The sequence below is a fragment of the Copadichromis virginalis genome, linkage group LG20, assembly GCF_057382275.1.
Source record: "Copadichromis virginalis isolate Kocher_CV1m ecotype Utaka linkage group LG20, C_Virginalis_male_GT1.1, whole genome shotgun sequence".
NCBI lineage: Eukaryota > Metazoa > Chordata > Actinopteri > Cichliformes > Cichlidae > Copadichromis > Copadichromis virginalis.
Genome location: NC_140637.1, coordinates 3,816,498 through 3,833,510, shown reverse-complemented (window position 1 = coordinate 3,833,510; position 17,013 = coordinate 3,816,498). Strand labels below are relative to the sequence as shown.

The 17,013-nt window shown below is 39.7% G+C and overlaps 1 protein-coding gene across 4 annotated transcripts; it reads right to left on the bottom strand.

Annotated features, from left to right (window-relative positions):
• Window positions 1–66: 66 nt before the first annotated feature.
• Window positions 67–15,982, bottom strand: srpk1a (SRSF protein kinase 1a). Of its 4 annotated transcripts, none has more exons than XM_085444069.1 (17): window positions 15,901–15,982; window positions 15,224–15,278; window positions 9,085–9,212; window positions 8,664–8,772; window positions 8,435–8,522; window positions 8,042–8,129; window positions 7,430–7,536; window positions 6,411–6,576; window positions 6,299–6,324; window positions 5,917–6,139; window positions 5,430–5,813; window positions 5,148–5,248; window positions 4,727–4,834; window positions 4,410–4,479; window positions 2,589–2,681; window positions 1,508–1,600; window positions 67–1,191 (listed from the first exon to the last, which is right to left on the bottom strand). In XM_085444069.1, the coding sequence occupies exons 1-17, from the start codon at window positions 15,911–15,913 to the stop codon at window positions 1,007–1,009; spliced, it is 2,037 nt and encodes a 678-aa protein (XP_085300195.1). In that variant the 5' UTR covers window positions 15,914–15,982; the 3' UTR covers window positions 67–1,006. The 4 variants fall into 4 exon arrangements, with proteins under 4 accessions (XP_085300195.1, XP_085300196.1, XP_085300197.1 ...); XM_085444070.1 differs by having other exon boundaries at window positions 5,481–5,813; XM_085444071.1 differs by lacking the exon at window positions 1,508–1,600.
• Between the last annotated feature and the right edge of the window lie 1,031 nt (window positions 15,983–17,013).

Sequence of the window (17,013 nt, the reverse complement as noted above, 5' to 3'; positions counted from 1 at the left end):
TCAGATCTCACCATTTCTATGGTAAAAACAGTGACATTGAACAGTTGACCACACATACAACTGATCTCAAACACACCTTCCATACGCTTTATTAAAACACAGCTACCCAGCTAAACAATTTTAGCTAAGATATAAGATTTGTTAAAAACTGTACATAACTGTAATATACATCAAGGCAAACTCTTTGGTACAGATATATACAGTTTATTTTCACTTTTTTTCTCTCCTTAAGATTGGGCTTCTTAACATGTTGTCTTGTTGAAACCTTTAAAATACTATATACCTGAATTGTAATAGGTGGATGAGAATACCAGCCTCCCATGAAAATGAAAGATCCCTATTATAATTAACTAAGGATACTAAATACCGGGTGACAACGGAATCGATATGGCTAAACATGACCTACTTTAATCAAACAGTGACCCTGCCTGAAGAAATGCATGAAATGAAAGTTACCCAAAGTCAGTGTACATGTCAGCCCAGTGTGAAACTTCCTAAAACCTTCATTACAAATACAAAATGTATTTCAAATGTTGAATGATATTTGTTTTTGTTTTTTTTGTTTTTTGTGTTTTTTTAAGTCACTACTGAAAAGATGTGGGAAAAGAGTTTTAGGGAACAAAAAATGACCAATAACGGCTACATATCCTTGGTTTGTTCAGGTTTTAGTGCAGGAGTGTAACAAACAAGGATGAGTCACTAGCAGTACAATGACAGACTTCCTTAGAAGGGTGAACGGAGCACAGCAGTTTGAGCCAACATGAGCACAAAGTAATAATAAAAAATAAAAAAATCCACTGGATTCCTGACATCACACTGAGAACCAACTAATTCAAAGCAAATGTACACAGAAGCATTAGCTCAAAAACAAGAACAAATTCAAAACATCTAACCAAAAAAAGAAGAAAAATAAATATCCATCTGATATGCCCAAACTGGAAAGTGATCTGTTGCAGTCTCTGGAGGAGGTGGGAGGGAAGGGAGGTTCGATAGCTGGAGGTGTCCACTAGAGGGCGAGCCAGGGGTGGCGCAAGCACTCTGCGGCCGTGGCCCTTTTCTCTGGAATAAGCTCCAGCATGGGAAGAAGGAAGTCAGTGAAGCACTCTGCTTCTTCACGGGGCCACTCGTATTTGTCGATCAGCACCTCCAGCAGTCCCCACGGCTTCAACTTAGTGATGTGTTTCAAATCACCTGCAGACAGACAGCACTGCATCAGAACCACACCACTACAGAGTACAACAACTTCCCCATTTTAAACTTCACTTCAAGGGCAGTCATGTCTGCATAACTCCACATACAGTCTTAACAAATGACACTGATTAAATAGTTACCTTGTAATTGCCTTTTAAAGAAGGCCTGTTCTTTTGAACTGTAATATCCACTGGAGACATTTTTACATGTATATTCAAATGTATGAATAAGCAGCAATTGGGATTCAAGTAGGGAATATTCCAAAGCACAGTCAGTAACTCTCACTCGAATCTTGACAGTAAAGCTTCCGTTTTACCTTTCTTGGTGAAAAAATCCTTGGAATATTTGCCGGACATTATGAGTTTGCGTGGGACACTCCCCAGCAGCTCAATGATCAGTGCTATATGGTCTATACAGCAGACAGTTGCAAGAAAAAAGACAGACAAGACAAACAGATTCATCAGACAGTGGACCCAGTCACAGGCCCACTCTGGGTGTGTGGGTGGAGGGCAGAGGGAGAGAGAGGTCTGGGTGACGTCACACACACCAGCCTCACTGTTGGCAGAGGACGAGGTGTAAAACCAGAAGTTAGAAAGTTATAAAACAGAGCAGTTCATTAACCTTTAGCTCTTTTTTATTGTTCAGTTTGGGGTTTTTCCACTAAAGTTTCTCAGAACAAAAATAATTCCCACCACAAATTCACCCTGCAACTAGATTGACAAGACAGGCCCAGATAATGAAAATCATGTTTTTGTACTTCGTGTTAATTATTCATCAACTTCGCTGTCATTTCATCCGTAACTGTAACAGAGGTCTTAACATTTGCAGTAACCTTGGTACATATCAACAAAACAACTCCCACTCAGGGACCTTAAAAGGTTTACATCAAGACTGTCAGTTAATCCCTTATAGACATCCTTAATTAAAGCCATCTTACATTAATTATCATATTTCTGTAAACGTGTACTTTGAGCACATTAAGACTTTATATTCTGACATAAATACACTGACGTATAAAAGTAAAGGGTTCTTGCCTTTTTTGCCTCCTGTGATTGATTTCATTAAATGATTAAATTACATTTATAAAAAGACTTGTTGCGCAGTGGACTCCATGCAGAGGAAAAAGGTCATTCTGAATCTCCTCAGCAGGGACCAATACAGCATCAAGCACCTAGCCAAAATGTCTAAAGGCAGTGTACAAGGCTCTGCCAGGCAGTCTTTGGCAGAACACTTGAATCGTGATCAGTGGTTCAAAGAGGCTGGCATTTATTGGTTTCTTGCTTTGATGACGGGCCTGCACAAAACCATTTGATTGTGCTGACTGAAGTTAACCTCCTCCCTTGACCCTCCTTGTCCACCTTTCCCAGAGTGAGCCAAAGACAGAGGTGCTGGCGTACCTCTCTTGGTGAAGTATTCCTGTGAGTATTTTCCACTCAGAGCATAGTGTCGGGGGATTTTACCGAGCAACTCAATCATGAGAGCAAGATGGTCTGGAAATGAGGCACATCAGAGGAGAAGAGGAGGAGGAAGATGGAAAGTCACAGGGAGTTTGGAGAGGAGATGGCAAACAGTCAAGTGGAACAATGTATTAGGAACAAAGGATGATGATGATGATGACAGCCTAGTGTTACAAGTAGCACATGTATCAACAGCCTATATTAACCTACTGAAAACATCTGAACACATGGAGCTCATTCACTGTTGTATTTCAGAAAAATGACAACTATAAAGCAAGATGGGAAGTCTGCATTAAAGCACAGCCCTCAAAGCTATACAGTAAAACATAAAAAGCAGACTGATGCAAGTTTACTAAAAGTCTAATAAAACGTTAAACACAAAGCATTTATAGAACAGTAAGCCATGGTTTATGCAGGTGAAAAAGCTGCAGGATGTTCCAGTAAAGTCAAAGTTGAAGGACAGCACAAAGCAGACATGCCAGAGCAGAATCAAGTTAATATGGAAACTTTGAGCTAAGCAGCAAGCCAAAATTCCATTTTCACCTTATGTTTCAATCAGGGCTGTTCGATATAACGATATATATCGGATGACCATATAAAAACGTCTATCGTTTCATTTTACGCTATCGTTTGTTTCGTGGTGTCGCAAAATAAACTGTTTACGGCAATATTTTTCATCGTTTTGATGGTTACTGTAGTGGCTATATTAATTTCTTAAAGTTCTCTCTTTCTCTTACATTTTATATAACCACACTACGGACGGACAAGCGCCTGTTTTAATGCGTTGTGGTTAGCAACAACGATGGTAACAGCATCGCGTGTCCGCTTGTTTATGTTCCACATAAACCTTCCACAATAAAGCTCAAGATCCTGTTGAGACTTTTCAAAATAAACTGAATCACGTGAAAGAGCAGATTATTTACGGATGAGAATTAAAAAAAGAGCGGCCAGGTGCTAAAAAATAAACCTTAGACTCAAACGTTAGAACAGACTTTTCCCCGCAGCACGCCGTGTAATAAATACTCACAAAGAAAACGGCGGCCGTTTCAACTTATGTCTAAAAATGTATCGTTTCATGCATCGGTTAAAACACTCAACTCCAGCTACACGACGCGCAGCTGGAAACACTTCACGCAAGTCGAGCTGCCCGAGATTCACAGAGTTTACAGAAAATGTTACATTTTTGTGATTTATATCGTTATCGGACGATAGAATTCTTATATCGGGATATGAGATTTTGGTCATATCGTACAGCCCTAGTTTCAATTAAAACTTGAGGTGAAAATGGATTAAACATAAAGTATGAGTAACCAGGAGGTGAGGAAAAGGTGAGAAGAGAATTGAAGAGATGGCCCCATCTCCAGTGCGGTAAAGAAGTGGCTCAAGTTGCTAGATAGGAAATACACACAGGAATGCTCATACTTTTCATACTTTACAATTCTTCTTCTGAATTCGAAGCCATTAATGGAGCACCTCATTAACATGTTAACACTGTGCAAAGTGCACTGTAACTGGAGCTCCAGTGAAGGTGAGGACTTGCATGCATATTGGACATTTTAAATAATTCAACAGTTCAACACTGATAACAGAAGATTTAACAACACTATGGTGCTTTTAACAGTAGCAGTAATACTAAACAGAAGTCCCACTCACTAGTGAAACACATTTCAATACATCTACTAAATCGAGCTCTGAGAATTAATGATCTACAGTTAAAACTTGTACTTTAAAAACAGAATGTACAGGAAGACCAGACAATACCTTCATCTCTGGAATAATCTTCCCCAGAATGTGGTTCAAACAAGTAGTCCCCTGTGGCAAGCTCAAAGGCCTGAGGACAATACAAACACAGGGAGGGGAAAAAACAAAAAGAACAGTATGAAGCCATCTGTCCAAATCTCAATAAATCCCTCCCACCACTGACTAGACTCTCATTACACTTCTTGAGTCTTTAAGATACAATGAGGGGTTTTTTTTCCCCCTTCAGATAAATTTTTTTTGTTCTATTCAGTTTTTGGGGGGAGTTTAAGCACCTTTTGGCTCTATATAAATAGTTTGATGCAGAGAAAATTTCTCACCATACAGGCTGTGCTCCAAATATCAGCTGGTGTGCTGTATCCAGAACCAATAAGTACTTCTAGAGACCGGTACTGTCGTGTCTGGATGTCTTCAGTAAAGTGCTTGTGCTGAGAGGAAAAAAGACAAATACGAAAACAACAACGTATATCATGTAGGTTTCATCATGTGTAGCGATAACACACTGAAAAACAGAAATATTTTACATGAGAATAAAAAATTTTGAAATTATAAATGGACTCTATGCTCTATTTGAAATCTGGATCACACCCCCATCTGGTAAATGATTTCTCATTTTAAAACCATAAAAAGCAGGAATACCGAAACATTACTTTCAGTAGCTAGATGACACTCGATGTCTCCCTGGCTGTACCGTTTCATCACTTATGAGGAAATCCCTTTGGTCATTAGCAGGCTACTCACCACCCAGCAGGCATTTCCCAAATCTGCAATCTTGACCTTGATCTTGTCTGCATTGAGTGGCTCAAGTGGGTTAACTAGCAGGGATCCTGCTGTCAGCTTACCTTTATAAAGCACAGAGAGAAGCAGCGACATTGAATAAAACAATGGGATAAACACTGAATAAATGATAAGTATAATCATAAGTAGTTCAAAGTTCACATGGTTTTTGTTAAATTTCCAAAGCAGCTCAGCTACAGCAAACAGCTTCTAAAAACCTAAACCAATCGATTTCGGTTCACTGACCATTTCGTGCATCTTCCTGGCTACTATAGTGACAGTTGGACCCATCCTCACCATCTTCTTCTAAAATGCCTTGTTCCAGCTCTCTGTCCTCCAGCCCAGCAGAAAAGCGTTTCTCAGTAACTCCACGGCTACGAGCCCCAGTTCCTTTAGTCTCTGTGTACACATCATTGAAATCTGTAGACTCAACACCGTTGTAAATGGAGTGGAGAGGAGACTCCACGTGTTGATCCTCTGGAGAGGCACACTGTTCTGTGCACTCTGCATTGCCATTATGTTGGTCTTCATCGCTATGCTGGAAGTCACTCTCCTCCACATGGCCATTACAGTTCATTTCAGACAGTTCCTCTGGTCCCATCCTCATGTGATCTGCATTCAAAGTGCTCCCTGAAAGTAGCAGAAAATGTATTTTCAGTTGATTCATATCAGATTTTTTGGCTGCTTTGCAAATTTTGCAGAACACATTACTTCTCTGATGTTAGCGTCTTACCATCTGTTTCCTCCTTTCCTATCTCCGCAAAAGACACCTGTCTGAGAGGCGCACAGGCTCGTCCCTTTTCAGTCTGTGGGTCGTCTTCATCTTCATCATCCTCTCGTATCTCTGTGGTCTTTTCCATTTCCTCAAGGTCCAAGATGCACTTCTCCAGCAGCTCCGCCTGCCGCTTCTGCTTCTTTTTTAACTTCTTCTTCTTGTTCTTGGACATTTTTACTGTCTGTCAAAGACAAAAACAAAGGAAAGGTTTGCACATTTGTAGGACTGATTTAAAAGTAAACTAAAAAAAACAAAACCAAACCTAAAAACATGAGGCTAATATCTAAGCAGAGAGTAAAAAAAAAAAAAAAAAAAAAAAAAAAAAAAAAAAATCTTGTACCTGTTTTGGAACTGGCGCTGTGCTTACTGTAAAGAGAACATGAGATAAGTAAAAACCTGTACTAAACCTATGAATGCAGATATAAAAGTGAGTGTGCATGCACATCTCATACTCGCTGAACCAGAGGGAGGAGGTGCCCCAGCCTTCTGCCACTCTGTGGCTTCAGCTGCAAGCCTCCGTACGTAAGGCTCATCTACGCTCATCAGGATGTTCTCCGGCTTGATGTCTGTGTGGATAATATGACACTTTGTGTGCAGGTAGTCCAGACCTTGGAGAACCTTTTAAAAAAATAAAAATAAAAAAATACATTAATGGAAAATGGTTATCTGATTGTGTAGATCAAATTAAACAATCACACTGACTTGGACACAAAACCTTTACCAACTAAACTTAAGGAAACTTTAAAAAGAAAAACATATTGCATCAATTTTCAGGTTTTTCTTTTCTTGGAAACAAATATACTAACTTTGCACAACTCAGAGTTCATAAATAATCCTTATTAATCACATTTGGCTTTGCTGCAGTCCGTCAGTTTATCCTCTCTGAAACACACTATTTTAGCTCTTCTCTCTTTAAAGCAAAGGAGCCAAGACTAGGAAAAAAGAAAATCTTAAAAAGAATCCCTAGGGCAGTCTGAAGCCAGAGCGTTTGGTTTGTAGTTAACTTAATACACAATGATACTATCATTATTTTAGCCTTAGTGCTGCTTATTGAAAATCCATCCATGTAACAAACACAGCATATAACAGAACATAAAGAAAGCATAAAAGGGTCCCTTTAAGAGAACACAAAAGCTTAACAATCTAAGAAAGTTTTAATAAAAGAAACATTTGCTGTTTTTCAAAGGACATCGAATAAAAAGCTGTGGAATAAACAACACTAATCCACAGATGAGCTGTGCAATTAACTGCTGAATTAGTCATTTGTTTAACCATGAAAAAAAGCCCCCTCAGTTTTGCCTCACTCCCAATCTGTTTTGTTAAGCAGCTTACTGTTAATATGTAAAGTTCTTCTACCCTGACTGTTTTCCATCCATCGTGCAGCCTGCAGGCTACACAACTCTTGTGAACGACTGAGCCTTAATGATGAGTCATAGGCATTCAAAAGGTGTGCCTGTGGGTCTCACTTTACCTGCCGTATGATGCTCTTCACACAAGCCAGGGGCAGTCCTTGGTAGTTTGATTTTATTATCCATTTCAATAAGTGATGTCCTAACACCTCAAACACCATGCAGACGTCTGAAGATTGGAGCAGTTAAGATGGCAAAGTAATAGCGGTAAAGCAAAACTGAAAACAAACAAAGGAAAAAACAACTGCCTAAATGAGGAGTGGCATTGATTGTGCTGAAGAAAGGACACGTAGATGTGCAACCCATACGCTTTTGTTAGAGCCTCTCGTGTTACAGCTACAGCAATCCCTCAGGCATTCAGGGGATCTTACCCAACTAAAGTGTTGTGATGGGGGTGGAGGTCTGTTTGGGACACATAAGATTCCATTTGTCACACCCTCACCTGTTGTTTACTTTCTTACTTGCGTACGGCTTTTTAGCTGACATGGACACGAAGGGAAAGAAAGTTCTGTACATTCAAAAAACAAACAAAAAAAAAAACAACCCATTTCTAATAAGACTAAAGTTTTTGTTTTGGGGACTTTCCCCCTCCCAGCAGGAGGTAATTTGACAAATCAAATGTGACTAATAATAAAAACCAGGAAACATCTGTTATATCTGGCTGTGAAGGATACGAGTTCCATTGACGCCAGAGATCTTGAAGTCATCTAGAAGCTGGACTACCATCTCTCGGTTGGGATCATTCGTGTCAGAGTTTCTTACCTACAGACAAAAAAAGAAAAAGAAAAAAAAGAGAAGAAAAAAAAAATATATTTTGTTGTGGGATCCACACACATCATTTACATGTAAAACTGTGTGAACATGCGTGCTGGAAGACATGCAAGCCGAGTGCATGAATAATGTGTAAAAGCTGTAGTGTAAGCAATGCCCTGCTGTCCTTGCACCACGTTGCTGTACACTCTGATGCATCTCCAGATATCCCCACAACTAATTAGTGAACACTTCCTGCGCTTACTGATTACATATTTCATCAAAACCTACTGCATGCAATTAAATCTGATACTCACAGATCTGAGCAGTTTTATCTCATCCAGTGCTGTTTCTGTGTAGTGCTCCGCGCTCTTCACCACCTTCATTGCAACAAACCTCTTTACCCTGCAACCACAGAATGTAATGTTCACTAATAGGAAGCAAAGTAAACCGTCTCTGAGCCAGCTGCTGCTGCATCTGGAATCCAATGTCAAGTCTCAAAAACAAAACATGAATTACAAATATGCAGTAAAGTTTTTCTCATACTGAATATCCCAGGCGAGCCACACGGTGGAGAAGTGTCCCCAGCCGAGCTTCCGAATTACATGGTATTTTCCATTATAAAGGTCTCCTACTTTCACATGGTGGTAGCCACCTAAAAGATAAGAAATTCAAGCTGCTTAGATAAATAAAGAGGTGAGCATGTATGCATGTATACAGAACAGCCAGTGCATTTACATTCACTGTAATAACAGGTCACAACTAACCAAAGCGACACCATTTATTGAAACAGTCAAATCAAATATTGATTTATCTGTTTAAACTAAGGTGCGAATCGCTAATACTCTGTTATCATTTTTCTACTGGGGAAAAAAACAAACAAACAAAAAAAAACTTGAAAGAGTAGTTAATCAAATACAGTGCAATATAGTGTGCCTTTGAATGCAAAAAGTAAAGAGGAACCCACCTTTGCAGTAGTCATTGGGGTCCTCCTGCTCTTCATCATCAGAGCCAAGGATCTCTTCAGGTTCCTCAGGTTCCTGAGGGGAGGCTTCAGCCTGAGGATGCTGTCGAGCTCTGGGATTGGCTGGCTGCCTGATGGGACAACAACAATTATGAAAGACGTCGATGGAACAGAGCTCTGATGCATTTACCGTCCATTTATCAAATATTAGCTCAACAATAAGGCGTGCCCAGGATGAGAGGATTTTATTACAGGACATGCGGGTGAGACTAACTGAACAAGACTGCAGCTCATTGATAACCGATGAGTTCGACTCTTCTACATAGCAAGAAAGAATCAAAGCTCAACCTTTTACTTCCAAAAACACTGCAGAAATGGTGAACAGCTGTACAGTTTAACTTAAACAGATGCATTACAAAGCAGTGGGAACGTTCTCCTGCCTCTCCTGGGATCTGACCTTAATTGGCTGAAAAAGTAAGTGGCATTAACTAGCTAGCATTAGCAACTGAGTAATTCACTCTAACACTAATACTTTACTGAACAACATAATCATGTTAGCCAAGCACCAACATAGAGTGTGTCTGCTCTGGATGATCAGTCACAGTGATGGACATAGAGGTTTCAAAATCACCTCCTGTATAAACGGCTAACTAGAGACAGGAAGAACTTCCTCATCAGCCAAGTTTTTTGTTGCATAAACATAACCCATATAACACAGCATTTATTAAAAAGCCTCTCACACAAAATAATCAAACATGACAAGAACCACTCGTTCTTAAACAAACGACACCAGGGCTGATCGCAAAAAATAAATAATTGGTGCACATCTGGTGTATGTATAAAGCTACAAATAGACAACTGTTTTATAAATCTATCATAAAGGAGGGTTATAACTGTAAGCATCCACAGTCACATTTCAATCACTGAAAATGTGAAATGTCAACCACAAATAAAACTTTACTCCAGGGTAATATGTCATCTTTCATTGCAGACTTCAATTAACCCACAACTACCTCTTTAAAAAAAATAAAAATAAAGAATGCATATGTGTAATATGAAGAAACTATGAATTAACTTGGGTTGAGGTGAGGACTCCTCATGAGGTGACATGGACCTTGCTTTGTGCACTGGTGTTGGAATAGGAAGGAATCCCCAAACTGTTTCCACAAAGCTGGAAACATAACATTGTCTTGGTATGCTGAAGCATTAATAACCGTTTTCCCACTTGTACCTACTTGGGCTGGCTCAACACAGTTTTTAGAGTTTTCCATTAGGTGGTAGTACCATGGTAATAGGCAATTTTAGTACCTACTAATTTTTGAAACGTGGCAACGAGGAAAATGGAAAGAAAAGAGAAAAAACAAAAACAAAAAAAAAAAAAAACCCAACAACTCCCACTGTGGTCCCTCGAGATTGGCAAAAAGTTGTACTCCGAGCAACAGGTCTATGCTTTTCCATTGTTGTGGTGATCATGACGCATACAAATACTCCACGCATGTTAAGCGGTAACTTATTGCAATTGAAAATGACCGAAACAGAGTCAAATCATGCAGGTACTAGTGAAAAGGGGCTAGAAGAGTTCCTTTCACTGAAACTAAATGGCAGAGCACAAGTTTTGAAAAAACAACGTCACACCATAGTTCCTTCCCCAACTTTATACTTGGCACAATGCAGTCAGATAAGTTCTGTTTCTCTGGCTACTACCAAACCCAGACTCATCCATCAGATTACCAGACAGAGAGAACAGCATGAGTCTTCACTCCAAAAAACTCCACTCCTCTAGAGTTGTATCTGATGCGCTGGACTGTACTTGGTGACATGAGGCTTGGAAGCAACTGCTCGCTCCTGGAAACCCAGTCCATGACGCTCTCTGTAAACTCTTCTTGAGCTAATCTGAAGGCCACGTGAAGTTTGGAGGTCCGTAGCGAGTGACTCTGCAGAAAGTTGGTGACCTGTGTACTATGCACCTCCGCATCTGGTGACCCTGCTCTGTAAATTTATGTGGCCTACCACTTAGTGGCAAACTTGGTGTTGTTCCCAATCGCTTCCACTTTATTATAATACCACTAACAGTTGACTCTGGAATATTTAGTAATGAAGAAATTTCACAACTGGACTTGCTGCACAGATGGCATCCTATCATGGTACCACGCTCAGGGCTCGCAAAATCGCTAGCCCGACGTCCCGGGGCTAGCGATTTTTCTGGTCGGGCTACCAAAATCCATCTCAGCCCTGCCCGTCAGGCTGTCATAGGAAGAAAAGAAAAATATGTCAATGCTTTTGCATTCTTTCACAAACGTAGCTGTCAGTATGTGACATATTGAAATCGCGTTTGAATTTCCGCTTGTTTTTTGCTTCACTTTGCGATAGCGCAGACTGAATAGAGAGCGGCAGCTACTGACTGGTGAGTGACGGATTAATTGCGCACCAATTCCTCTGACATCGTCTTATCACTCATTAGCTTACTATTCAAACGTGACAAGTGAAATCTCCCGCAGCAAGCTTAAACATGTGATGCAGGTTGAATGCGCAGAGAATCGCTGATCATTATGCAAGTGCCTGTGTAAAAGCAGATTGATTTACGCAGGTATTTTAGTTCTGCAGAGCCAAATAAGACAGGTGAGGGTGAAGAAGGGACAGCCAAAGAAAAGCCGACCACAAAACGGAAAAGTTGTGACAAATCAGGCTATGAGGCAAAAACAAAAGTGCAGCTTTTTTTTGGTTTCATGGACAAAAGAATTTCTGTGGCTGGAATATGACGAGCTAAATAACAATGTTCTGACGGGTGTGTCTTGAGTTTCCCTCGATTTCCTAGTTGACAAGCACCTTTGTTACTGGGACCAGTAATTTTAAGAAAGACCCCATTAGAACCCATGAGAAATGCAAGAAATGCATTATTGCTCAGTCTGCAGTATCTTTCCCAGAACAAACGCCAATTGCAAAAAAACTACTAAAAATAAACCAAGCACAACAAGAAGTCCAGAAGAAACGCAGAAGAAAAAGCTGTTTAGAACAGCGCGATGTTGCAAAGCGTGAACTACCTTTGGCAAAATTTAGCAGCCTTTACAAACAAAGCAAATGGCCTAGATCTTGGTTCCACTTACCTCTTACCCGTGACTTCAGTGGAAATGTCAGATTCAGGATCTGACACAGACTGATCCATGTTCTACACAGTTCTTACAAGTTCATAGAAATTTCTGTTCAATTAGGGCCAAATATTTGAGTTGATGATTGTATTTTTTTACAGTTGTTGTAATTTGTGTTTTAACAATTTTTTAAGTCAATCAAAAAATTGTCCTTTTTTTTTTTTTTCAGGCTGCTTAAATTTATTTTGGGCTACCAAAAACTGAAGAGTGTCTGCCCGAAGGGCTACCAGAGATTTTGAAATTTTGCGAGCCCTGACGCTGGATTTCACCGAGTTCCTGAGAGCGAGCCACTGTTTCACAAATTTTTATAGACAGTCTGCAGGTGCCTTATTTTATACATCTATGGACATGACTGGAACACCAGAATTCAATGGCAGAGTGAGTATTTTTGGCATGTAATGTTTTGGCATATGACCATAAATAAATAAAACAGTTTTGAAGTATTACAGTAGTTTGACAGTTACTTAACCAAACATAAACCCACATTAAAGGCAAATATTTGCAAGGCAAAACAATAGAGCAGTAGCAGATAAAAGTCCATTAAAGTCATAGCAGGCTGTTAATTTGGATCATGTCCCCTTGAAATTAAACCACAAGTTTCAGTGTAATTGCCTCCAGTTTGTTGCTTTGACCTTGTTATCAGTAAAGAAAGATTAATGAGCGACTGTTCCAACCAAGTTTAATTAGTTTTAACAAAATAGCAAGGTGTGTCTAAAACTTTGTTTCAAACAAATCTTGCAGCTATCTAAGCAATATTTAACTATTAAAATATTCACAAACGGTTATTATATTAATAAAGACTCCTAAATGTGTAACCGAGCGCTGGCAGTGACAAACTGCAAGCAGAAAATGGAAGCAAATACCATCTAAATCGCTGTCAATGATTTATTTATTTATTTATTTTTTTAAACTGGATTTGAACATCTGCTTTTAACCATAGTTTAAACCAAAACAAGAAGTTGGCCTGTCAAAACAACCCTACCACAATAATACCACACTGACGCGCTTTCTGCCAAGGAATATCACACAACCAAATTAAAGAAGGCATTTAAAGAAACGCATGCTGCACTCAGCTTACTTTACTGCAGGCCTAATGTGTGCATCCGCATTATGAAAGACAACATCAACCTTGCTGAATCAGACTGAATACTGAGAAGTTTCCAGAATAAGGGGACAGAAAACTGTGGCTACATTACGAGCAGAAGTACAAGCCTGCAAACAAATTATGTTCCAAAATTACTAAGTGAGTTATACGGTCATTGTGTCAAGCAGTCAGACAAATGAAACGTCTGTGCATATTACATTTTTCAAATATAAATCGCTGTGTGCAGACTTTCATTTTGACTAAAACTCCAGCGACAGATTGATCAAACCCAACATAATGGAAAACAGGACAACCAATTCTTTTCTAAATGCATATTTGAAACATATTTCTGTATATTTTTTCCATGGCTCTGCAAGCCCTAAATAACAGAACATATTCTTTCCATGTTTATATGTGTCACCACATACATTCTGCCTTTGCCAGTAATTCAGTTCCTAATATTTACTTGAAAGCCAAACAGCCTGATGTTACTTCCTCCACAGAGCAGATTAAGCCTGCTCATCTCTACTGGAGCCAAGAGAGCAGAGATCACATTCAACTAAATTCCTACAACTGGGCTGCAGTGTTTCACAAATGAGCTGCTGGTTTTCTACATAATCCTGCAACCTACTTCTTTGTGCCTGACATGGTCAGCTGAAGCGGTGCATGTTTGTCCAAGGATGACAAAATAAACTGATTCAAATAATTACTTGATATGAATCTTGACTTTCTAATCAAGCTTTGAATCTGAAACGCATTCATTATATTTTAAATCATAAAGCTGGTAAAAACAAGGCAGTAATTTAATACTGATTATCTGTACAGTTCTCGTGTTGTCTGCTTTAACATTTACACTGCTGGATTATTAACACATTTTAAAACATTTTTTGCATCTTGAGAGGTAAATGCATGGCTTTTCAAATTCACTTCAAAATGCAAATAAATACATCGTCTAAATTACATACTCATGCATTTTCATTCACAGAGAGAGAAAGCAGATGAAGCATATTTGAATGCAGAGCCAGTCTCAGTTAGTCATCCTTTCATTATAAAAAGCTTTAATATTGGGTGTGTGCACCTTGTTTTAATGAGCCTCATCCTTTTGGGTGTGAGGACAAATGTCTGATGCACATTTTCCTTCAGACTCTCACAGCACTTCAAAGCATTAACCAGTCCACTCCATTATATCCTCTGAGGTTGTTTTGTTCGTCTATACATGCAGTGCCCATTGTGCTAGGATTACTGCAGAATGCAGCTGCTCTGCTTTAAGTTGCATTTAGTTTCTTGGTATCACATGATTCTTACGGCTAATAAAACATTCAAGTATGCGCCATGAAGATAATGCTGTCAGGAGGAGAGTATCCTCAATGGTGCTGTTTTCAGTTAAACACCATGCTTCGGTGGGCTGATGTGGGCTTCTTCATTCTCTTGTTTTAAATATAGCACTGGCTGTTATGTAACGCTCTGGAGGATGCCACTGGTGCAGGCATGATTAGTAGATTGTTGGGCACACCAAAACAATCGGTACTGGAGATCAACGCTTGACAGCCCTATTTACAGCAACTAATCATTCAGAAATATTTTCAGGTGATCACAGCGTTTAAGTATTATATTCCTGGTATGGCTTACAGAGCACCCAAAACTTGTGTTTTTTGTTTTTTTTACTAAAGCACTGTAGAGCAAAAAGAATAAGCTGTGGCGTGTGCAGACCAAAACAAAGTTTAAGTGCAAACAAGCAGTCAAAGGCCTTTAACAGCTTCTCCAATGTCAGCACAGCAGCAAATACACCAAAGTGCAACAAACAATCTGCTTTGATTGAGTACAGCTGACAAAATACTTGTTCATGTGCGGGTGTCCTGAAAAACGGGACACACATAAGAGGGAATGACATTTAAATGGAGCAGTGACTCACTTTTTGTTGGTTTTCTTTGCTTTCACCCTTTTCTTCCTCGCCTGGAGTGCCAGCACTGCAACAACAACAAAAAGAATAGAAAAACCATTGTCTGTTTGCCTTCTTGATTTCCAGCTGACACTCACGACAAAACAAATGAAGCCATCTGAAATAAACAATTACCTCACTCCAACGTTCATATGCACCGTGTTGGGTCATGTTTGCACCTAACAGTATCTAAAATCAGTGTCAGTGCATGTGTCGGTTTGCCAGAACCCATCCAACGTTAAGTTACATCACTGAGCTTCCCACCTAGGCAACGCTCGTCTCAAACACGGCAATGTGGCGTGAAGTGATTTCAGCCACTACAGCGGCTAATTATGGACTCATACATGAATGCACGGTTATCGTGGCCGGTGTTACGGGCTGTGTTTAAAATGGAAGGAGCTGGAGAGCTAAATGTATCGAGCTAATCCTGACATGTCCTATTGAAGCTAAAGCTAACGTCTAGAGGGCTAGCGCTCCAGCTCAGTGCGCGACAGACGCGTTCAATTAAACCGCGTATCACAATGTATGCTGCTCGGCGAAAAATAATGTTTTTATATTTGTCACTGCACGACAACATCGACTGTAACGGCAAACCGCACACACAATGTGTTACACCAGTCACACAGCGTGCAACGTGTCGCAAGATTTACCTTTCCTCTCCATGTCGGCTGGATCCGTAGCTTAGCAGTTAGCTACACAGCCAGTGATCGAATGTTCCACGCATGCGCACTGGCTTGCTATGTTGAAGGGAAGCTTCTCTGGTGACGTCTCTGCCCGTGTATCAAACCGTTTTTATGGATTTTAGGGCAAACTGCCTTATAAAGAAGTATTTAAAGCAGCCTCACTGATAGCCGTGCAGCTCAGGAATTTAACCTTTTATTTACCTTTCGTGCATGTTTTAACTAAGGCAGCAGTGTAGGTAGGTGGGTTAAATGAACGGCATGATTGGTGACGTGATTCAGTGGTTTGTGCCCAGATTGGGATTAATATTAAAGTGTTGGCAACCTTTGTTATACTGGATGCTGATAGCAGTACAGAACAAGCTGACTGCATGGTTTGGTAAAAGGCAGACTGGAATTTACATAGCTGGACACTTGATAGAATTGGCAGGCTCAAATTAATAGCTTCTATATTAGTATTACCAAATATTTTACACGGATAACGAAGTGCAATATTTTTTATCATGTATTTTTTTTCGGACATTACAACATCAACAAAGGTTTAACGTATAAAGAAAATCAATGTTTAATTTACAAGCCAAGTGCAAGATTATGCAACTGAAATTGTCACACTGCCAAAAAAAGTGAAAAATATAATTTATTTATTTTAAATGTACTGGGGGAATGCATATTTGATAAATTCATATTAGGTTTTAGGGACATAATACAGCACAGTGGTGGGCAAGTGGTGATTTGGGTTTGTGTTGCATCCACAGCACATGGATACTTTGCAGTCATTGAGGTGACCATGAATTTCTGTGTCGGTGTGTGTGTGTATATATACACACTAGAGATAAATGTGAGGCTGTCTGTCTGACAGCCAAAGTTTGCCTCATGCAATACTAGACTGAGCTCAAGCATAGCAGCAAATCTACAAAAGAATGGCTTATGTTGTTGCAATGGTCCAGCCCTAACTGATATGCTGTGCTGGGTCCGTAAAAGGGCTGTGCGTAAATTAATACCCACAAACCTCAACGAACTGACGCAAATTCCTCCTCAATGATGTGAGAGGCTGGTAATCACACAGAAAACTATTACTTCAAT